At 33.8% G+C, this 23048-nt stretch overlaps 3 protein-coding genes across 5 annotated transcripts in view; 1 reads left to right on the top strand and 2 right to left on the bottom strand.

Moving 5' to 3' along the window:
• Positions 1–346: 346 nt before the first annotated feature.
• On the bottom strand, positions 347–1525 carry Prosalpha6 (Proteasome alpha6 subunit). Its single transcript, XM_017619753.1, has 3 exons — positions 1410–1525; positions 720–1355; positions 347–652 (listed from the first exon to the last, which is right to left on the bottom strand). The coding sequence occupies exons 1-3, from the start codon at positions 1410–1412 to the stop codon at positions 443–445; spliced, it is 849 nt and encodes a 282-aa protein (XP_017475242.1). The 5' UTR covers positions 1413–1525; the 3' UTR covers positions 347–442.
• Positions 1526–1793: 268 nt separating this feature from the next.
• The window catches only part of LOC108365660 (calcineurin-binding protein cabin-1-like), a 31426-nt gene continuing 10171 nt past the window's right edge, over positions 1794–23048 (top strand). Inside the window, exons 1-17 of one of the 2 annotated variants that reach the window (XM_017619748.1) lie at positions 1794–2002; positions 2064–2177; positions 2373–2492; positions 2552–3549; positions 3613–3766; positions 4141–4262; positions 4348–4464; positions 4542–4832; positions 4902–5085; positions 5160–5316; positions 5389–5548; positions 6044–6287; positions 6349–6848; positions 6914–7087; positions 7168–7378; positions 7446–7677; positions 7738–7997. In XM_017619748.1, coding sequence (XP_017475237.1) covers positions 1925–2002; positions 2064–2177; positions 2373–2492; positions 2552–3549; positions 3613–3766; positions 4141–4262; positions 4348–4464; positions 4542–4832; positions 4902–5085; positions 5160–5316; positions 5389–5548; positions 6044–6287; positions 6349–6848; positions 6914–7087; positions 7168–7378; positions 7446–7677; positions 7738–7997 — 4116 coding nt within the window. In that variant the 5' untranslated portion in view covers positions 1794–1924. The remainder of the gene's footprint in view (positions 2003–2063; positions 2178–2372; positions 2493–2551; positions 3550–3612; positions 3767–4140; positions 4263–4347; positions 4465–4541; positions 4833–4901; positions 5086–5159; positions 5317–5388; positions 5549–6043; positions 6288–6348; positions 6849–6913; positions 7088–7167; positions 7379–7445; positions 7678–7737; positions 7998–23048) is intronic. The other variant, XM_017619749.1, reaches the window with a different exon arrangement.
• On the bottom strand, positions 14426–21717 carry Ror (Tyrosine-protein kinase transmembrane receptor Ror). 2 transcript variants are annotated; one of them, XM_017619750.1, is made up of 9 exons: positions 21341–21717; positions 21161–21212; positions 19269–19414; positions 18546–19193; positions 18255–18468; positions 15684–15888; positions 15171–15618; positions 14946–15078; positions 14426–14881 (listed from the first exon to the last, which is right to left on the bottom strand). In XM_017619750.1, the coding sequence occupies exons 1-9, from the start codon at positions 21415–21417 to the stop codon at positions 14642–14644; spliced, it is 2163 nt and encodes a 720-aa protein (XP_017475239.1). In that variant the 5' UTR covers positions 21418–21717; the 3' UTR covers positions 14426–14641. The 2 variants fall into 2 exon arrangements, with proteins under 2 accessions (XP_017475239.1, XP_017475241.1); XM_017619752.1 differs by lacking the exons at positions 21161–21212; positions 21341–21717 and adding an exon at positions 20858–21035.

The following is a 23048-nucleotide window of genomic DNA, read 5'->3' as shown; positions in this document are numbered from 1 at the left end:
CGCGGTCAAGCTGTTTATAGAACTTTTCTTTCTGTGTGCAACTCAGACCGACCGCCTGTTGTAGATACTACATCTTTCACATAAGCCGGTGTCAGATTTCATAAATTCCGTGCCGAAATATCAGCTGCCGGTTAACAGGCGTCAGGAATTAACAAACATTTTATGTATTTTGATCGTTAGGATAATGTGGATAGACTATCGTTAGCACAGCGCATATGGTTTTAATCAGCCAGATTGTGCAACGTACTTCCAAGTGAATTTCAATCATATTCGATCTGAATTCAAATTGGCAGGGGTTGAAATTCACCCGGAAGTGAAAATGTTGAAGCTTAAAAAACACGACTTGTTTAAAAAATTAGCGAGCTTACAGCATTCCACAAAACTAAAGTTTTTTATTTATTATAATATTTAACCGAAATGCACCGAAATGTAAATTTCAGTTTTAGCGCTCCATTGTTGCTACTAGTACTTGTGGGTCTGGGGGCGAGTCATCAGGTTTATCATCATCGTCCCCGCCCGTGGCTGGTACATCATCATCAGCTGGTGCCGGGGGTGCTGGCAATTTCTTCGCCATATCCAAATACTTCTTACTTTCCACATCGTCCAAAATCTTGAAGGGTTGGTCTTTGCCCACAATAGCAATAGAAATATTCTAGAAAAGCAAATGTATTAAAATTTTTGTAGCAAAGTTCAAATCATGTTCTACATATTCAACTTACCAGCAGTGGCGATTCGCTATCTTCGTCATTAGGCAGCGAACCACGTATAGCTTGTATACCGTGGCATATAAGCTCGTCTTTTGTGCAGACAAAATCACGACCTTTCGCACTTATGTTGCGTTCTAAATATGTACGCGCACTTTGTGAGCGTGAACCAATTGACATTGCTTTACAATTGAAAAAGTTTGCCGAAGGATCGACTTGGAAAATGTGTGGACCTCTTTCGTCATAGCCGGCCACTAAAAGTCCCACACCATATGGGCGTCGATCATAACGTTGTGTGGTTACCTGCATCTTGTTGCCAAGCATTGAAATTAGACGTGCAACTGGGTATCTCGCGCCGTATGCATATTTGTAATTTAAACACTCCGTGCGCAGATAATTGCTAAGCACGCGTGCATCGGCCGTTATTCCTGCAATTGATATACCCAAATGGTCATCAATTGGGATTATTTTTCGCTGGGATGAAGACAGATCGGAAGCGGCACGGCGCAAAGCAACTAGCACAGCAAAGTCAGAATTTTTAAGACCCACTGTGGCCGAACCAAGCTTGACTGCCTCCATTGCATACTCCACTTGATGGAGGCGGCCCTGTGGACTCCACACAGTAACATCACTATCATATTGGTTTCGAAACTGTAAATAAATATTTTTTAGTTAAGTTTTCGATTTTTATAGGCCTTTACTGACCATCTTGGCTAAAACACAAAAATCCAACAATGATTCGGCAAATAGCAAATGACAATGCTTGTCGCCAATTTCAAGAAGATAAAGTAGTTGCTCAAATGTTAACTGCTTAACGAGAATGAAAAACACAGGGTACCTCACTGCAAACTAACATTGCCACACAATTTCAATTTAATAAAAAATTAAACAATCTATAAAAACGTAATTGACATAAGTAAAAACAATAAGAAATTCTTAGACTGTTAATAATTATAATAATTATAGCCAAAGCTTTATGTAAAATGATTTAAAAAATATTAAAAGTTCGCAAAGTAACAAAGTTATCGATTATACAAATGTTATTTCCTCCGAATGCCGGTTACATCTGTCAAATTGTATCATCTTTATTGCAAATAAAAATAATTGACCTTTTACAAATAAGGAGATTATTGGGTTTGACCGGAGCAAATTTGATAAAAGAGATGCTATTATTTTATTTTGCAAAAAATACCATCTAACTGAACTACCAGAAACTCAAAATGATGCGAATAGTTGCATTAAATGAAGAATGCAGTGATGAACCGGAGGATCAGATTGTGGTTACCAGAGAGGCGCAGGTGAGTGATTTAATTTTAATTTTTGCGCCCCATGAGCGTATAATTTTAATACTTTGTCTAGGAAGCGATTGCGGAGGCTGAATACATTAAGGCAATAAATCTAAAATTCAAAGGAGATGTGAAATCTGCACTTTCATTGTTGAGCCAATTGCTGGAAACTCAAGTTCTCAATGAGGTATGCCTTAAGATTATTTAGCCTAAAAGTTTTATATATACCAGTCTACTTTTCACTATTTAACTTTTGTGGTCTTAATAAATAGCTAAACATTTTTATTACCCNTTATATATACCAGTCTACTTTTCACTATTTAACTTTTGTGGTCTTAATAATAATAATAATAATAATAGCTAAACATTTTTATTACCATAGCTTCTGGCAGAAGACACTAGCGGAAAATTACGCACGATTCGTTATAATTGCCATAAAAATATAGCATTTATTCATGAAGAAAGAAACGAGCATGAATTGGCATTGGAAAACTACATAATGGTAATGTTAATATACCTCCAAATCAAGGTTTAGTTAAATAGTTACACTTCTACTTCTAGGCCACACAATTAGACGATACGGACGTATATACTTTGCACCGTTTTGGTCAATTGGCTTTAAAACTCAACGCTATAGAATTGGCTGAGTATGCCTTTGAAAGATGCCTGCGTTGCAATGCCTCACATTGGAGTGCCGCTGATGGTATGCTACGCACACTTTGCGAGAATCACAATATAATCGGAGCATATGGCTATGCATTGAAACTATACTCCAGAGATCCTTCTTATGAACGCGCAGCTAAAATACTGTATGAAATCTCTGAAATTTTTAAGTCATCACTGCCACTTTGTGAAAATATGTACGGCCCGTTTCCCAAAAATTTGAAACCACTTCCTTCGTGGACGAAGGAAAGTGCATTTCCGCGAAAATACCGAAATGAAAATAAGGAAGACGATGCCGAAAATATGGCATTACCGGCGGAAGTCGTACAAAAGATAAGAGTTAAAGAGCTAAGCTGGGTTTCTGTGGGACAATACATTGTATCACTCTACCGATATATGCAAGAAAATGGCAAGGCATTTATTGTGCTTTTAGAACTGAAGGATATATTAGCTGAGAGCAAGGATTGCAGCAACGAAGGAAAGGCAGGTCAGCAAGAATGTAACGAACCAAAAGAAATAAGTGTTATACCCAATAGCAATTCAAGTGATAACGTCGATATGATACAAGAAGCCGACATAAATTGTATTAACGCTGCGAATCAAAATGCGACTGAGTTGCAAGTCATCACGCCACCAACAAGTGATGTAGAGCAAACAAAAAAAATTGCCGAAAATTCGCCTGATGAAGCAGAGGCATATGAGAAAACAACGACCAATTCAGAAACAAACAATAAACCTAAGCCACGTAGACGTTGCAGTGATTTACATTTTCTCGAACAATGGGGCTGGCACAAAAACCGACGGTATAGTTCAAGGAAAAAGGTTACCTCCGAACGAGTTGAAGTGGACACTTCATTAAAAGGGGTATTGAGGAAAATTTTCGTCAAGTACGCAGAGTAAGTAAATATAGGAAGTGTGTAATTTATTTATATACATAGACAAATTTGTGTTCTAATTAGTGTTAACATTGACGAGGAATGGCCATTCGGTACCCCAAAGCAGGATATCAAAAATAGTGATGAGAAATGCGAAGCTTGCAGCGGCCTAATGTCAAATGCTGAATTTCAAGAAATGACAAGCGATATTTTTACGGAGTTTGTTGCTAAGATTGAGGTAATATTAAATAAATAAAAAAAACGCCGAACCCATCGCAAACATATCGGTGGTCCTGTGCAATAACGACACAATTCAAAATTCAAAAAATAAAAACTTACTACTCTTAAGAGGCTCATGTCTCTAACCCTTGAAGAATGCATGTCAAATATTTAGTACTTACTCAATATTAGCAATCCTTACTGCTTTAGTAAGGGTTGGAAATGGATTAGACAAGGATTAGAGACAAGAGCTACTTAATAGTGGTAACAGTTTCTATTTTTTGAATCTTGGATTTTGTTGTTATTGCCCAGGACCTTCGATATGAGTAGATAATTTTATATTTTAAAGTATGACTTTTTTCAATCGGTAACTCAAAAAATTTCTTTGTTCAGGCCAAAACTTTTGACCCATCCATGTTGGTATTTGAGTGGCTAAAGTGTATATCATCTTATTGGACAAAGGGTTTGCCTTTAGATATACGAGTTTTATATCTGGAAATATTTTGTGTTTACTTGTAAGTTGAGTGTGCTTCTTTGCCGCTTCAAGTAAACATTTTATAATATATGTATACATATGTATATGTTTGCATGCTTTTACAGGGATAACTTTGACTGCTCACCGTGGAATCAACAAAGCGTTGACTCTATTGACCAATTTTATAGAATTTCTGTTTTGTTTTTGGAATTAGACTACACTGTCAGGAACTCTGGGAATAAGTAAGCACATCAATACGAGTATTAAACTAATTTAGTTTCAGCTTACGAAAATTATTTGTATTTTATTAACTTTTCAGTGAACTATCGCCCATATGGAAGCAAGTTTTCGATCAATTGGCATTCCGCTCAGGCACGGCTTATGTTGCACTCGGTCAAGCATTTAATACGTATAAGCTACGTCTTGTAAATATAGAGTTTTTATGGTTCGATATGCGAAATGAACTTGAAAAATGCATAGCATGTTTAGAAAACATGGCGAATATGATATCAGTTATCGAGGGAAACGAGTTCATTTTGCATTTACCAAATTTACGTACAAAGTGCATAACGAAAAACGTGGTGCAGGATGCGCAGGTCGATTTTAAGAGGTTCGTCTGCATTGCATAAGTTTTAAATTATTATGCAAAAATCTAATATATATACATATATACTTTAAGGCGTATTGCATTGGGCAAGGTACCCAAACTTTTCGAACAAGAAAAGTGGCAAGAAGTTGTAAATATAATTACAGACAATTTATCTAATGACGTGGAAGTAGAAGACTGCGACAACTGGGTTAAGAATTTCAAAACTCAGGTAGAAATTCTGTTGCAATCACTATGGAATATGTCATCATATGAGGTACATGTTTTGTTAACAAAATTATTTATTAAATGTCTACTTTAAACAAAGATTTGTGTTTATTTTCCACACAGGAGTGCTTGAAATGGGCCGAAAAATGCTTACACTTTTGCATTGTACGTTATGTAAAAGAAACAGATAAGACACGTCAACAGGAATTGTGGTCCGTTGCATTAAATTATATTTATTCTTATATAGAAGTGATAATATTGAACGAAGGCAACGATATTGGTGAGGAAATATACTTAAATGCCGTTTAATTAAAATTAAAAACTCGAACCACGTTACTTTTTATGATTGCAGTTTCTTGCTTAGATGAGACGCTGGCACGTCTTGTGCAAAATACAATTTGTGTATTATCATTTCATTTGGATTCGACTCAGCCTATCGATAAGAGTATTAATCCAGAGCACGAATTTAATATGAATCGAGCCTTTGTTGTATTACATCAAATAATGTTAAGGTAAACAATTTAGGTGGGCTAGAAGGTCAACATTTTTTAGCAAAACAATCGAATTCCTTTTAGTGCCGAATTTCCACTAGTGTTTTTTGGCACGTGGAAACGAAATTAATTCCTATTTATTAAAAGCGGGATTACGAGAACCGTCAACCAACTTAAGCGGTAAAAGTGGCTAGAGCATTCAGAAACCGCCACTTTGTAACTCAAGGAAATCTGACGGGGGTTGGATGAAAACCAATTTGAGGGATAAATGCTTTTAAAACAACAACAGCATCAAATATTTGTTTAACGTAGTGGGACAGACGGGTATTTTTTAATGCCTAATTGCCATTAAAGTGTTTTTCATATAACGCTCAGTGGAAATACGGCATGAGTCTGTATGACATTGCATTTGAAATTTCGACGCCAAACAAATTTTAATTATTGAACTTTTGCATTTTATGCTTAATGTGTTTATAAAAGAACTGAACAATTTTAAATAGAATTCTCTTATTCCAGGGATGAGAATAACACATTAACGGTTACTAAACCCAAGTCTAATAATGATGCTGAAGAGGAAGAGGAACCTTTACCCTGCTCATTCTCGATTTTATTTACAGCACACGACTTTTTAGGCAAATTTCAGTGCTGTACACGTAATGATGGCGCATTTTTACATTACATTTTAGATATTATCGTACCCATTATTAGAGCACCACTTTATGACTCATGTCGTGATACACTCTATGAATACTTGGAGCAAGTAAGAGCCGAATGAACCATACAAAGAAGAGTACATATCATAAGCTTTAAAAATATTTTAGGTTACTTTTTGTTTGTACGGTTATCCGCAAAAGAAAGCGCGTTCTCGACATTTAGAGGACCACGAGGCCACCAATGTTGAATTGACATGGGCGAAGGCGGTGCAAGCTTTTGATTTGTATAGGCCAGAGTGCTTACCTGAAATAAATTCTTATAAATTGGAGTCGATTACAGCGGATTTGGAACAGTTCTTCCTAAAAATTGTCGCACTAATGCCATCCGATGTGGATCCGTCGCCGGCAACTACAAAAATATTAGAGTTTATTAAAGGCAATGATTTTGGTTCACTAGAACCTGCACATACCTCTTTGCCCTATAAGATACGTTGTATATTCTATTTGTTGGCTGATTATTACTTCAAAAATCGTGACTTTTCCAAAGCAATCAAGTATTATACCTTGGATTTAACAATAAGCCCCACACGCTTCGATTCGTGGGCGGGTATTGCATTATCCAAAGCAAGCAAAATTGAAACGAGACTAAATGGATTGACGCCCATGAAGTATGTTTATATAATACGCTATATTTTGAGTATAATTTCTGTTTTTTTTTTTTATGTCTATTCAGTCCTAGTAATATTTTAGCCGAATCAGAAGATACCATAAGATGTTTTGAAATGTGCATATGTTTAAATCGCCAGCAAACCTTGCTATGGATAGAATATGGCTCTTTTACGTACACACTTCATTCCTATTGTTCACGCCAACTAAAGCGCTCAGCAGAAAATTTAACAGCCGAACAGTAAGTTTATAATAAGATTCTTAAACTTCACTGCAACCATAATGCACTGCATATCTTCTTTACATTTTCACAATGTCTAGAACATCACTACTGCAAGCGCGCAAAGGACGTGTTTTGAATATTACTCATAATTGCTTTTCCTTGGCTGCTGCTTTACAAAATGCTGAACAAAACAGTAGCGAAGAGAACGAAGACTCTCATGAAGAGAAATGGTTGTGCCAGTATATGCTAGGGAAAATTGCCGAAAAGCAAAAAGATCATCCCAAAACTTATTTGAATTTTTATTTGAAGGTAATTAAATAGCCACTAAAAAATATAACCATATGCACATCGAGTAATAAAAATATACATTTAATAGGCCGCCAATAATCTGTACGAAAGCAATGCCACCTATCCAATTAAAATTAATCACAGTAACCCTACAACATTGTCGGTTGAGGCATTGGAAATTTTTTATCGCACGAATGCTTCCATCATAAAGTACCTGGAACATCAAAAAGAAATCTCACGCGATATTGGCAACCATTTCAGCAACGTTTTAAAAAGCTTGGCAAGCAGCCCATTCGCATTTAATAAGGCAAAAATTGACGGTAATTTGGTTATTGCAAAAACAATCGCTCGTTTTCTTAACTAAAAATTTACATTTTCAGGTAATAGTTTAAATGCATTGAAGCGCAAAGTAGTAGTGGATAAAAACGAGCAGTCCAAAATGCAAAAGACTTCTAAGAAGTCCAATTATGGGCCCAATTGTAGTGCCGCTGCACAAACAGAAGTGGTAAAAGAAGAGGAAAAGGACGAACAAAAACCCAAAGAAGCAACTGAAATAAATAAAGTTCCTGCACAAGCACAAGAATTGAGTGTTGACAAGGCAAATAGTAGTAAGAGCAACCCCTCTCGTCGTGAATCTGAGGTGAGTAACACTGCGTAACTTTAAGCCTTGTTTACACTTTGACAAATCCGTCCATTTAACTTATTCACTTACTACTTTTTGTCAAATGTAACTGGGTGACTAGCTATGTGTCCTATTTTACTTTATTACTCAATTTTTAAGTTAAAAAGTTGGTCTTATTGCTCAACGAGAAATGAAATAAAGCAAATTTGAGTTATTTCACATTCAATTGGGAAATAACACAAATTTGCGTTATTGCCGTTTGTGTTATTTCACCCCCCGCAGTAGAAGCACCTATGTACACTACATATAGAGCCAAACATTAATTAAATCAGGCAGTAAATACGACAAAATAAACTCCGGCCCATCGAAACCTAGAGATTAAATCACGCTGGATCACAAATTTTAATTTGGTTTTTGTTCTCGAGACGCCACTATCCAATTCCTCGGTGATTCCGAAAATCGAGTTAATTTTTTTCTATGGATACGTTTTCGAGATATTTGCAATTTACCGTTATTCAGCTTAAAGCAAACTCTGGTTCCTTTTAATCACGTATATCTTACGAACCAATTTAAAAATCTTAATATAAAATACGGAAAATGAAACCCAATGAAATTCTCCATAAACCGTATATACATCACTTTTCGATAGGGCGTATAGTTTCTGACAAATTAATTAATCATTCCAGTTTTTTTTTTTAATTTTTAATGAAAAAATTTAACTTTAACAGATCAAAAATTAAAAAAATAACAGGTTCTGTGCCAAATTTTTGAATTTGATAAAAACTCAAGTTACTGATGAAGAAAATCGATGGATAAATACGAAATATGAGTGGTCAAATGAAAATGCGCAAAGATTTTTCGTATGAAATACGAGCAGTAAAGCGTGTTACTCATACGCCACGTACACCTGAGTAACACGCTTTATTGCTCGTATTTAATACAAAAAATCTTTGCCCATTTTCATTTGACCACTCATATTTCGTATTTATCCATCGATTTTCTTCATCAGTAACTTGATTTTTTATCAAATTCAAAAATTTGGCACAGAACCTGTTATTTTTTAAATTTTTATCTGTTAAAGTTAAATTTTTTCATTAAAAATTAAAAAAAACTGGAATGATTAATTAATTTGTCAGAAACTATACGCCCTATCGAAGTGATGTATATACAATTTATGGAGAATTTCATTGGCTTTCATTTGCCGCATTTTATATTAAGATTTTTAAATTGGTTCGTAAGATATATGTACGTGATTAAAAGGAACCAATTTTTGTTTTAAGCTGAATAACGGTAAATTGCAAATATCTCGAAAACGTATCCATAGAAAAAAAAATTAACTCGATTTTCGGAAGAACAATTTCGCTGTAAACCAGTGTTATTAATTGCCTGAGCTAAATCGGATTGTATATACGATTTTTAAACTTAAGTCTAGGGTACGCCACCTTGCTCGGGGATACCACTGAATCCATCGTAGTGTGATTTTCGTAAAATCTACGAAAATGCCATCACAAAATTAAATTCGTATATGTACATATGTATGTATATTAGACTGCATCACCAAAAAAAGTTGCGGTTTTTCCGCCAGGATTACAAAATTTATTATATTTTAAGACATCCACCAAAATATTTCGGGAAAATATTAAGATTTAAGTGAGCTGGACCGATTTGAAAATACCTCCAAAAATGTAGTTTTTTATGAATAAAAATAGTTTCTTAAAAAACTTTTTGAAAAAGGTCCCCTCAGATGACAAAACAGATTAAGCTTAAAATATCTGCATAAAAATATTTAAAAATCGTTTAAACGGAATCGTAAGAATGAGATTTTTGATGCTGTTTTTTTACTTTTTTCAAAGATTAATTTACGAAAAACTTGAATAACTGGGCCAAAACTATTCTGATTTAGACTTATGGGAACTCAGTTGAAAGGTATTTTCACACTGTTTTTATTTCTGTCCAACAAAAAGTCATTCGTGTCCCAATATTTTTTTTTTTCAAATACCAACACATCTTAATTCGACTTTGAATGACGTTCCTTCATCCTAGCTTTCTCTTTCATCCTTTGAATGAGTTTATTAGCAAAGAGATAAAAAGGTAGAGAAAATACCTTTCTAACGACACCTCCTAAGTCTAAATCGGAAGAGTTTAGGTTCAGTTATTCAAGTTTTTGGTATACCAATCTTTAAAAAAAGTTAGAAAACATCATCAAAAATCTCATCATTACGATTTCGTTCAATTTTTTTTAAATATTTTTCTGCAAATTTTTTAAGCTTAAGCCGTTTTGTCATTTGAGGGGATTTTTTCAAAAAAAATCTTTAAGAAGCTATTTTTATTCATAAAAAACTCCATTTTTGGAGGTATTTTCAAATCGGTCCAGCTCACTTAAATCTTAATATTTTTCCGAAATATTTTGGTGGACGTTTTAAAATATAATAGATTTTATAATTCCAATGGAAAAATAGTAGCGATTTTTTTTTTGTATGGGGAGTGATGTAGTCTAATGTATATTCAATGTATTCTTAGGTATTGTTGGTGTTGTAAGAGCATACAAATTCCCCAAAGAGTTTTTGGACAGTTTTGCTGAAGTGACAGTCCTAGGCCAGATATAAATCTGGGTCATTCCGGTTACGTAGACCCGACTGTCGTGGGAACGATTCGTAGCTATTCGAATTCGAAAGGATTTTTTTTTAAGTCGAGTTCACCAGCATCTACGGAAAAATTGTTTCAAATAAATTTGTGTCTCGGGCAGTAAATCGTAACGAAATCGTTAAGTGTTTCGAAAGTTTTTTTTCCGAATTCTCCAACAATTTCTTTACGAATCTTCAAAGAAAATCATATTTAGTTATTAACATGCACTTGAAAAAATATTTCTGAACAATTTCTTGAAGAAAATCTGAAAAAATGTTTCACGTTACAGCATTTTATTTTGTTCTTCCGAAATTTCGTACAAAAATCGACCTGTGCACAGTGCACTCATTCCCAGTCTCACCAATCAATTCTAAAATTTATCAGACTTAAAATTACAAATTTTCCGAACAAAATTTTGTGATATTAAATTCGAACAAGCCGATAAATTTAAAATTGATTTGAAAGGAAATAATAATTTCTTTATGAATTCTTTTAGATATCTATACTATTTAGAATACTCTGAAACTATTGTTTGTGCCACCTACCAAACCAATTTTGGACAAAACAACTCTTTCGCTTGGGTAATATATATCTATTTCGAAGCCAAATCGATTTGTAAGGCTGTGTGCGAGTTGACCTAAATTTTAGTACCTAAACTAATATTCCACTGAAAATTTCTAGCACTGGTATAATTTAGGAAACCTACTGCTAAAACGTTGCGAGTTCATTTCACTACGTAAATTGTTTGGGCATGGTTCGACTTCTTCCATTGATTCTAACGGTATAAAAAATATTGGTGCAAATTATTAGGGGCGGCGCTAGGGGGTGGTAAAAGTAGAATATTTCCTATTTTAAAAAGTTTATATTTCGAAAATTATTGACCCGATTTTCAAAATGGATATGGTTGGAAAGGGAATTGAAATACCTTTCATTTGATATGTATACATATATATATATGTACATATAAGTTACACATATTCCGAGAAAACTAAGAAAACGAAATTATAGCCATTTTTAATAAAAATGTATGTTTTTGATATACATACATATCTTATAATGGATTACGTATTTTTTTTTTTTAAGAAAAACAATTACGTTTTTCTCGAAATTTGTATGTATTATTTTTATAGATATACATACATATATAATGAAAGGTATTTCAATTATCTTTATCATTAATTTTCGAAAAATAAGCTTTTGAAAATATTGAAAATTCCACTTTTAAGACCCCCTTGCACTGCCCCTAAAACCTAAAAAAAGATAGCTATGTAAAAGTTATTGCTTCAAAACTTGCTATATTCAATTTTTATAAAAAAAAATATTGCAAAAACTACCACACTATGATATTGCTTTTTAATGTTATTAGGGTCTTGGTTATCCAAATTTTCAGATAGTAAGGGGAAAAATACAATTTGGATGTTACTTGTTGTTGTAGGTTTTTTTAAATTTATGGCTTACTATTATAAAAACACATAACCCTGTTTGCCAAGTGGACTACTCATTTGTACATTATTAAAAAAAAATTCAACAAACTTTCGTACAAATTTCGAACTTTTAAAAATTAAAAAAAAATCAATCGACATTTTTAGCCATTTGAAACGNTTTTTTTTAAATTGCATAAATTTTTAAGGCAGTGTCACTCGATTGGTACATTTGTACAGATTTGTAAATTTTTATATTAGGCTATTGGTAAAAAAAATGGGACATTTTTTTTTGTAGTCAAAAGATTAGTACAATATTCTGTTGAAAAATTTCAATAAAGTAATTTTCGTGATTGGGATAGTGAAAAATATTTTGGGTGTTCAATTACACTGCCTTCAAACTTGTATTTATACGGAATTCGGTAAAGAACGAACTATAAAAAACTAACCGAAATTAAATAACAACAAAAATAATATTTTAAAACTTGTCAAAATTTGGTGCGGCTATAATTTTTTCGACTACTGTACATAAGTTGACTATGATTACTCGGCCGTGCTATCATAGTAGCACAATGCCACTCATATTTGACTTACAAACAAAATACGGGCAGGAATTTCAAGATTTCAACCCTGTTTTTATGAAAAATTTAATTTTTATCAGTATTTTTTTTTTTATCAAAACATGTCGAAATAAAAGTGAAACTAAAAAAAAGTTTGCCGGTTTTCTTATGCAAACTAACTCCTTTTTCACATGCAAACCAACCAACAGTGGCACTGCGGATTTACATCGTTCTGTATACTATACATTCTATGATATGTACTGTTAAGCTTATATACAGCTGTGATGACATTTGAAGTACAACTGTACTTTTTTTCAGTACGATTTAAGGCCCCGCTAGATAGAAATTCTTTTCTGCGCTTTTGATTGACAAGATGCACATAACATGGCGAGGCGGCACAATGAAAATGTTGGCGCAAACAAATCGGCTCATTTTGATTGGCCAAGAGTCAGCTGGTTTGAATTCATTCCATACNCGCTTTTGATTGACAAGATGCACATAACATGGCGAGGCGGCACAATGAAAATGTTGGCGCAAACAAATCGGCTAATTTTGATTGGCCAAGAGTCAGCTGGTTTGAATTCATTCCATACATTGTTGTTTTGCGCATTGACGCGCGTCAAAAGTTGAAAGTAGGGCAATTTTTATCAGTTGCGGCAATGCATGCGTTGTCAATGTGGTTACTTCTATTCAAAATCACAGAATTAACTTCGATGTCGGTCAAAAGCATCCCTGTGACGCAGAAAAGAATTTCTATCTGGCGTGGCAATACAATTTATTTCGAAAAAGCTGCCAAATTGAGATATTTCAGAAAGCAATTTCATAAGCAATCACACCTCTCATTGTAAAGTATCTTTCGGAAGAGGTTTTTTATTTCCCAAAGGCGAATTGCCGAAAAAAAATTCTGATCGCTTTTTGGCAGTTCACATAGCTAATGAATTTCTTCCAATCTTTCGATACTGAAATGCAACCGGGAGCGCTTTACTGGTTGTTTGTTTGGTTATAATTAATTTAATTTTCAATTTCAAAATTAATTAACGATTAATTTCCGAAAAATAATTAATTAAAAGCTGTTGATATTTTATTCAAAATTATCCGTTATTATTTGTCACTTGCAACCGATATTCAAATTGCTAGTGCAGCATGAGCAGGTAGAAATGTATTTTCGAAATCGATTTGCGTTCTTTCAGTTGCAGTCACATCCTGCAAATTTTATTTCTGGAACTGATTTCCGAAAAGTTTTTTTCTGGCTGTACACACGTGGAAACAAAATTTCTTTTTCTCAATCTGACCGCGAATTGCATGGACAAGTTGAATGAATTTTGAAGCATACTATTTTCAACTACAAAATTTTGAGTTTCAATGGGGCAATGCAAATATTTTACTTATTTCTCAGTGTTCCTACGATCAAATTTTTAAAATTTTTTTTTTTTACTTTTTATCATATATCTATGTACAAGATTAATAACGAAATAATCAGTGAAATGATGACAAAAAAACAAAACCGACTTCAATTCTCATATACAAATTTTGGAGTACCGTTAGTTTTTTCATGATCCAATGATCGGATGTAAACCAGATTAGTATGAGACCACCACTGAGACACTACCTTTCCTAAGCAAAATCGAAATTATCGAAACCGGTTGACGTGGTCCAAAGTTATGCGGTAACATACATACAAAAAAAAATAAAAAATAAAATATTCCGACGAACTGATAACCTCCTCCTTTTTGGAAGTCGGTTAAAAACAAATTATAAAAGACTTACCACGCCAATTCTTTACCCTATCACTCTGCTTATACCCATCTCGCATTGCAGATTAAAAAATTACAAATTATTTTTCATTTAATAAAAATCATTTTAATATATTTTCAAGAAATTTTGAATGAGTTTACTAATGTATTTTTCAATATCCTTATATGTGCATGAAATGTGTGTTCGTCTTTCCCTTATGTGTTATACAATATACGTATAAATGTACAAATACTACCAAAAGACTACTTAATTTTTTCTTATGTAATAAAAAAAGTACAATTATTTTTGGTTAAACTAAATTTCAAGTATTCGGGGAAGCTTTAATTGATAGTGTCGGTGTGGAATTCAATTTGAGTTGCCCTTGATGCCACACCTTCAAACGATGTGCGATTTCTGAGAAGGAAGGTCTTCTGACGGACTGTTCGTGCCAACACTCGATCATAAGCGAATAAACAGCTGTTGGGCATGCCTCAGGACATGAAAGTAATTGGCGCGAGCGTACCAAATTTATAACCTCCTGATTACTGTGACCATAATACGGCTGAAATGTTAAATGCACTTGTCAGCATTTATTTTTATATGTATGAAGTTAAAGCTAAACAAACCTGCATGCCATAACTATATATTTCCCATAATACAACGCCAAATGACCAGACGTCACTCTCAGTGGTGAATTTGCCATATAAAATCGATTCGGACGGCATCCATCTCACTGGCAAAAGCGATTTTGATTGTACCCTGTAAGAATATTGTTATCGAATTCGAAGTTAATTCCGATGTATCAAAAGCTACCTTCTGTAACTCGTATATCAATTTTGCAGAACATTTACCTGTAATAATCTGAGCTGTAAATATCTCGTGAAAGTCCAAAATCAGATATTTTCACTGTGAGTTTATCGCCAACCAAGCAATTTCGCGCAGCCAAGTCGCGATGCACATAATGATGGCCGGATAGATATTCCATGCCTTCACTAATCTGCAATGATATCTTTAAAAATTCCAATTGTGTCAGCGATTTATTTTCGCTGGGGGAGTTGGCGATAAGAAATTCGTGTAGATCTCCATTTGACATGTATTCAAATAGCATGCAATATGGCTCTTTATTGAGTACTACGCCCAAAATGCAAACGATATTGTCGTGTTTCAAATCCGATATAAGTTCAATTTCACGTCTGAAATCCTGTTGCGTTTTAAGCGATGCATTTTCTTTCAATGCTTTGACGGCTACAAATATCTTATCGCCATTGATTTGTGTCAGTTGCCCTTTGTACACTTTGCCTATAAAAAAAAAAGTGGTTTAGCTAAATTCAAAAAGGAGTGTGAAAACATGCAATGTAGCATACCAAATGCCCCCTCTCCCAACTCTTCCACAAACTCCATATCTTGCAGCGTGTATTGTGGCACTCTGAGTAATGAACTTCGCTCCAGATTTTGTGAGAACATTGACGGCTGTTCATTGTTTGTGTTGCTATTCAAGCGAGTCATTTCCAACGATGAATTCACTTGCGAATTTCCATAGATATTTTTATCAGCGTTTGGTGTGTTGATCTGCAAATAAGTAGCATTTTTAGTAGTTGCGTTCGATAACAAAATTAGCCAACACTCAAAATCAAGAGAGTAAGCGAAAATTCTCTCCCAAAGAGATGAAAAAGCAAAAAAGTAAACGAACAGGAAATTAGCCATTACTTGCAAAAACCGGAAGAAGAAGACACACCAGCTGACTTTGTCTATGTCTTAGGTCGGTGTTATGCAGAAATTTTGTTTGGCAAACTGCGTGCAATTGTTGTTGCAGCAAACTCGGAGAGAGCGAGTTTGGCGACTCTCACAGCAAACTAATTTTGTTTGGTCAAACTGCAGCAAATTCGGTGTTGCCATAGAAAAAATTTTAAATTTTGCGCGTTATGTACATCTGAAATTCTCATTTCGTGTTGGCAATAGCCATGAAAACCATAATGAACGTGCAACCCTGTGCCAAACTCGACATAACCACCTCCGAGCAAACTAAGCAGCCGCCATTTAATTTGGCAAACAAAAGTTTGTCTGCATAACACCGACCTTATTTGTAAGCAAACTGAAATTCATGTTGCCTCCATAGAAGAAAAAAGGAAAGTGAACGTTCAATGTAAATATAAATACCAAAACTCGGAAAATGCAATTTTGTTTGTTTACAAAAATTGCAACCATATGTTTTGTGATCATATGTTTTCGTGTTGGATAATTTTTGCTGACTAAAATTTTGCCAGTACAAAATGAACGCTTCTCTTGCATAAAAATGAACACTGGCTCTCTCAATTTTTGTGTGTTGGATAATTTTTTGTCGTTATCGAACGCCATCCAGTAAAAATTTGGAAAAACTATTACAAATTTTTGACTTGTCGAACGCACCTAGTTATATATTATTTAATGGGCGATATTTCTTCTGAAATTAATATTAAGAAATTGGAATCTCGTAAAAAAGCTGATTTAAGAGATAAGTGCAGAGACCATAACGGTTGTAATCTTTACCCAACAAACATTTAAGTTAGAAAACGATTCGAATTCAAATGAGTCTCTTTGGGGCCGAAAAATTAATTGCAATTAATTATAAGATATTAATCGATTAGTCGATTTTTTCGATTATTTTTATTTTCAATATTAAAATAATGAGATAACCCGTTTTCAAGTTTGTTTATTAATTATAATCGTATGAAAAAGAATTCACTTACAACATTTGATGTGAATAAGCTTGTAAAAAAGTAATTTTGACAGCATTTTCAATGTCAATCTGCTTCGGCTTTCCGGCTCTAAACAAAATGCGTTCTGCGTGTACTAATGTACAAATCAAGTGCGAATAATTGTGGGAAAGCAGATAAAATTTTATATAAACAGTCTTGATTTCTTCCCATGCTTCAACAGTGTTTCGTTTCCAGTCTAAAACTTGTCAATTCAAATAAAAGCTTAGCTCGTCTTGAGGAAATGGAATGTTATGAACTAATGATTTATGAAGAGCCCATAAATCAAAATAATTTTCCAAAGATTCCTTTCCAAAGAATTTAAGAAATAGCAGGGTTGTTTTACTTACAAGCTGAGTTGCCATTTTGGTATAGCTTTGAAGCGAGATGGTAATACATGTTCTGATATGAAGAAAATGTTGAGTGACAGCCATGTTTAAACTTGTTATAATTTCAATTATTTTCGTGATTAATCGATTAATGATTCATGACGATTAATCAGAAAAAAAAACTGATTCGATTTTAATCTGGAAAAATCTGAAAAAATGACTCGTTTAACGTTATTCATTTGATTAATCTTGCCATCACTAGGTAGAAGATTAGAAAACGATTAGAGAGACTGTCGAGAATTGTAGCATTCTCTACAAAAAGGGGACTTAGTTCTCAATATCGAAAAAGAGGTTAGATTTCTAATCGTATTCTAACGTTGAATTCTTATTGGTTTCTAACGTCTACTGTTTTTCTAATTATTCTCTAATCAATTCGTCCCCAACAAATTTAATCGTTATTTTTGGATTTTTATTTTTTGGATTATATTTCAACCGTTTTTTTCCAGATTTATTTTTTTAGATCATAAAATATTTAACTCGCTCATAAAAACACTCCAATATAAAGATTATTTTAATCGAAAAAATAAATCTCCAAAATAAAAATATTTATATTTAACTAGGTATTTAACCTCAATTTAAGAAAGTTTGCAAAATCGGAAATCTTAACTCCCTAAAGTAAAATTTTATTCGACATCTCGATAACTTTTTTCTTGACAAATTGCTATCAAAAATTCTTTTAAAATGGGTTTTTTTTATTGTATTAAATTTTTAATAAAAAAACAAATTTCACACACGCAGACTCGCAGCGCTCAGCTGCCCTTTTTGCCACCAAATATTACCGCTAGTTATTCTATTTAGCATTTTCTCTACTCACATTTTGTATATTCGTCATACCGCCATTGCGCCGCCTCTTCAAGCAAACGTAGAACATATAGAAAACGACGCAACCAATAACTGTGCCAATCGTCACAAAGATGTAGAACCACATTTTGTCCGCACATTTCGGTATATCACAAAGCTCGATGATTTTCTCGAATGACTTGTCATCTACAAAGCACCATGGACGTTCTTCTACATTGCCGGGATTTCTGAAACGAAAAACACCTGCGCTGAGTACTTTGTCCACTAAAATATATAAACTATAATTACATATATGTATATGTACCTGCAATAATTCTGTCCCGCCAATTCCGGATAATCGGATATTTCCTTCATTAGCCAAGACCAACGCAAGCAAAGTTTGCCTGTGCCTGAGACTGCCAATGTGCCCCTATAACCAGCACCATTCTCCCAATAGCAATCCTGTTCGGGATTTACATCGATAGTAATGCCCAACGATGAGCAGTCCTCGTGACGTGGCAAGCTCTGACATTCTTCCAATGGCAATTTTTGTCCCAAAACCGGATGTCGTTTAGCGATGGCATACTCTTTCTGACACAATTCATTCTCCAACAATTCACATTCATCACGACAAATTCTACGTAGATTTTCCGATTCTCTCGTGGGTGGATATTGACTCGATATTTCGCCAGAAAATACATCATCGTAAGTTATGGAAGATTTACGTTTTAAAAATGAACGACGATCCTTGAAATTCTTATCGAGAAAACGTGGACGCCGATAGCCTGTTATGTGATTTTCAGTGCTCGCACTAAAATCGTGCGTCGTATTGAACTTTTTCGATTTGCGCTCCTTTTGTGTAGCGCGATTAGAGAAATAGAGTAAATTTGTACGTTCTGGTGTACGGCAGAGTGGAAGCGAGCTGAAGCATAGACTTGGTAGAGCATAAACGCGGCAATTGGCATTCATGTCCCTGAAATAGAAAACATAATCACGTTATTGTGTGTTACTGGATATTAAGGGAAATTGAATTAGAGAGTTTACTTACTTGGATTCTTTTATAACGCCATAGGCTGCCTTCAAACGCTCTTCCAGTTCGTTCAGCGAGAGATTTGGTGGTACGAAGACGCTTTGGTTTTTTAAGAATTTCTCACAAGTTGTGCCATTATATACTTGGCATATTCCGGATGGAATCTGAAATATAAAAAATTATTTATTTAATTTTTTTTTTTTATGTACATATGCAAAAGTTTGCGAGTAGGTACGCCGCTTTAAACAGTCAAAGGACTCTCTCAGTAGAACCACTAGATCTATCCGCCTCCCTTTTGTTTAATCTACTCTTGTGATTCGTCTTGTCTTGTGAATGCAGGTAGTGGAGAAGATTCAAACACCGGACCGCACGATAGTGACACAATTTTATCTGGCACGTTAAAAAGATCTCACCTTTGTAATAAATGTATCCAACAACCCTCTTCCTCGATTTGTAACATATGTATTTAAGCAAAATAAATTTCCTGGGCCTTGCATTTGAGAATGAGAATGACAACCTTCATCAGCTTTATTTTGTGAAATGCTGTTCAACCACAACAACATCTCTACGTCTCGTGTGGAAACCCGACTTGATTTTCTCTTCTTTCTGTGCTTGCTTTTAAAAACTTGTTTTCTCCGTTTTTTATATTAAACATACTCTTTTTTCTCCGTTTTTTATAAAACATACTCTTTTTTTTCTCCCACCTGGCGGATCGACTAAATATTTGGTCTGCGCAATATCAAAATTATAAACAAGCAGTAAAAAAAAAACAATTTTAATACAAGCTTTTATTAGCGGTTAGTGGAAAAAAAATCTACCCCCTGCACCACCTAAGGACTAAATTTCTTTCTTTACATTCGGACATAAATACATATAAGACCATAAATACGAGGTTTTTCAAATACCTCGACACCTGCATTCGCTTTCGTATTGTATTGTCCACGGTTTCTGAGTTAAGTTTGAAGTGTCAGGTCCCTAGCTCACTGGAAAGTTGGTTAAAAATTAATTGCAAGATTTGATTACACACAGGCGAAACTTAATAAAAGCTTGTAAAAAAATGGGTGCGCCTGGACTACTGTACTGCGGAAGTAGAGCCACTCTCGATTCAGTTCTTGTTCGTTCTCAATCTTAGAATTAACCTTAAACCGTTGCGTAGCACAATTCGATAGCACAGGCTTACAAGAAATTTATCGGAAACCGGAGTATACTTTTCCAAAGGTTTTCGACGTGCTGAATCCGGTCATAATTGCTCTGGTGGCTCAGGATTCCGAAATTTGATTTTGGCCTATATTTGAGGTTATATTGCAGCTGGGGGTTTTACCCCCCAAAAGAAAGATCATACAAAGCCGTTGAGTTTTTTCGCCGATATATTGAATTAAACAATTTCTAACTGCGTAAACCTTTAATCGATATAAACCGTTAAGCATATTCATGTCACATTTTTTCGTGACATTTTTTAAGTGAACACTGCCGCTAAAGAAGTTTCATTTCAAAAAACAGTCTCCTCGGTAGGCAATAACAAACCGCAGTATCTTTTGGAAATAGAAAAAGGTTTATAAACTGAAAAATTTATGAAAACGTCATTTTATAAAGCTCTTTAAACCTACTTTATTTTTTATGAATAAGTCCATAAGTTTCTAAGTAAAATTTTAAAGTGTTTCGAAATGCTTTTGTATTGTTTGAACACAATGAGTTCTCTGTGCTACAGCCCACGCTTTACTGATTCAACAAAGACGTGGACTTGTGTACATATTTAGCATATATATATGTACTTGTATGCATACGTACATACGTACATACATACATATGTAGGATTATATACTAAACACATTTCATTATTTGTAAATCTTTATTCACAACTGGTATACGATTTTTTTTTATTTTTTTTGTGCATCTGCATATTTTCTCACCTCGTCAGTGTGTGATTTTGTTGTAATTTCCTTGAGCGCAGCAAAACTTAAGCTGTAAGAGTAATAAAAAACAAATACATCGAAAAAATATTTGATCAAATTTTTCTTCACATTTCTTATGCGTTCTTAACGCATCGAATTTTAATATTTTCATGTAATTCATATTGGCCATTCACTAACCCATTTTCATATACATCTAAACCACAAACATTTAGCACCGAAATTAGTAAAACAAATGATATTCTTTTTGTAAACATTTTATTCGATTCACACAAAAGTCGCCCTAACGTAGCTCAGCGAAGTATTCTGGTTTTTCTTAGTATGATTGTCTTAGAATTATAATAAAGTTCTACCAGGTATTTTTAAAATTGCCCTGAAAGTGGTTCCCTCAAATCTCATATTTATGTAGGATTTTTATTTCTATTTGCAATTTTCAATTCATATTTCACTTAATAAATTTTTGTCCACAAAACAAGTTTGGGGCGACTGCATTCACTAAATGTGGGGAACAAAGCAGCAAATGTAATACATTTCACCCTTAAACTTATTACGGAAATGCATACATATGTACATATGACGGTTCTTTCAACCCTTATTGGAGTTGTTCGTTTGAGTGGCATTGCCATATTGAAGTTTAAGGACATTTAGTTATACCATTGTTATTGTTTTTTATTGACTTAACAAATTAATTTGTTTGAAAGTTTATTTTTTTTTTAGATGCATAATGCGAAAAAATAAAATTATTTATGATGTACATAAGTAACTACTATCATAACCAGGGAACTAATTTTATTCCATTAGCCTTGTTTTCTGTCAACAGATGGCGTGGTTTCAATTAAAAATTACCACGATATAGACTTACTTGATTTCAAATATCGCTAGCTTAGAGTGAAATGTTGCTAAGTCAACTTTTTATGAACAATTAGTTTTTGGTGCAGGAAGCAAGGAAAATTGAAAATGCACCGTTTCTGAAAGGATCCAACTACTTACTTATTTTATTTCTACCCGTTTTATTCCGTGTTGTGCAAAATTGCTAAGTCCAAAGTAGTCACATAAAATTTGATAAGTCCAAAAAAATATGAATATTTTTTACGCTATCGAATTCGATTTGTATTGAGGGTTTTGCAACAACACGATTTTTGAATATTTATGTACATATGTATGTATGTATATTAGGCTGGGTCGATTTTGTATGGGGGAAAATAAAAGGCATTTGACCCTATTGTAATAGTAATATTATGATGTTTTAGGTCTAAGCCAATTGTTATTGGCCAAGAAACATTAATTTAAAACTTATCTTTAGCCCGCGCAATTGAATTAAAGTGTATGAATTTTGAAAATGAAACTTTGGCTTGTAATATCTATGGAATGCGTTAATTGTTATAAACAGGACGATATATCAAATTAAGGCTTATTAAATTTAGTACCTCACGTTCATTTATCATTTTTCAATAAGTCTACAAATTTTTAAGATATTAAAATAAAAAATAAGAAAACTATAACTTTCCCTTATGAATTTTCAATTCTTCATTACTTCAGCAACCAAGTGAAAAATACAAAAAAGCGAGACGAGATTTATTTCAAACGTTTTAATGCTTCCGGATGTTTATATAATATTAAAATTACCATGGACTTGGTCACACCGATTTGGTCAGTTTTCAAGATCGTGGTGAATGAAGTCAAACATGTATTGTCAAAGATTAGGAATCGTTTGATAAGTTAATAGTAGTTGCAAGCTTAAATATAAGTATTTGCATACATTAACATAATACAATTAGGGCGAGAAACGCCCATTTTAAGTCCATTTTTCGTGGTTTCTAAATTTGCCGTTATATGAAAGTAGGGGACTTGCAAAAAGTGTTTACATAAATATTTTAGTTTACTCCAT

Source organism: Rhagoletis zephyria, unplaced genomic scaffold (genome assembly GCF_001687245.7).
Source record: "Rhagoletis zephyria isolate East Lansing unplaced genomic scaffold, Rhagoletis_zephyria_1.1 Rzeph_scaffold_01951, whole genome shotgun sequence".
Classification (NCBI taxonomy): Eukaryota; Metazoa; Arthropoda; class Insecta; order Diptera; family Tephritidae; genus Rhagoletis; species Rhagoletis zephyria.
The sequence above is the reverse complement of the archived record's forward strand: the minus strand, read 5'-3'. Positions and strand labels throughout refer to the sequence as shown.

Coding starts and splice junctions, on each gene's coding strand:
- Prosalpha6 (XM_017619753.1), bottom strand. Junction 653..719: donor ATAGCGAATCGCCACTGCTG/GTAAGTTGAATA, acceptor TTGCTTTTCTAG/AATATTTCTATTGCTATTGT.
- Ror (XM_017619750.1), bottom strand. CDS start 21,417: ATGTTTACAAAAAGAATATCATTTGTTTTACTAATTTCGGTGCTAAAT. Junction 21,213..21,340: donor TTAGATGTATATGAAAATGG/GTTAGTGAATGG, acceptor TTACTCTTACAG/CTTAAGTTTTGCTGCGCTCA. Junction 19,415..21,160: donor CAAAATCACACACTGACGAG/GTGAGAAAATAT, acceptor TTTATATTTCAG/ATTCCATCCGGAATATGCCA.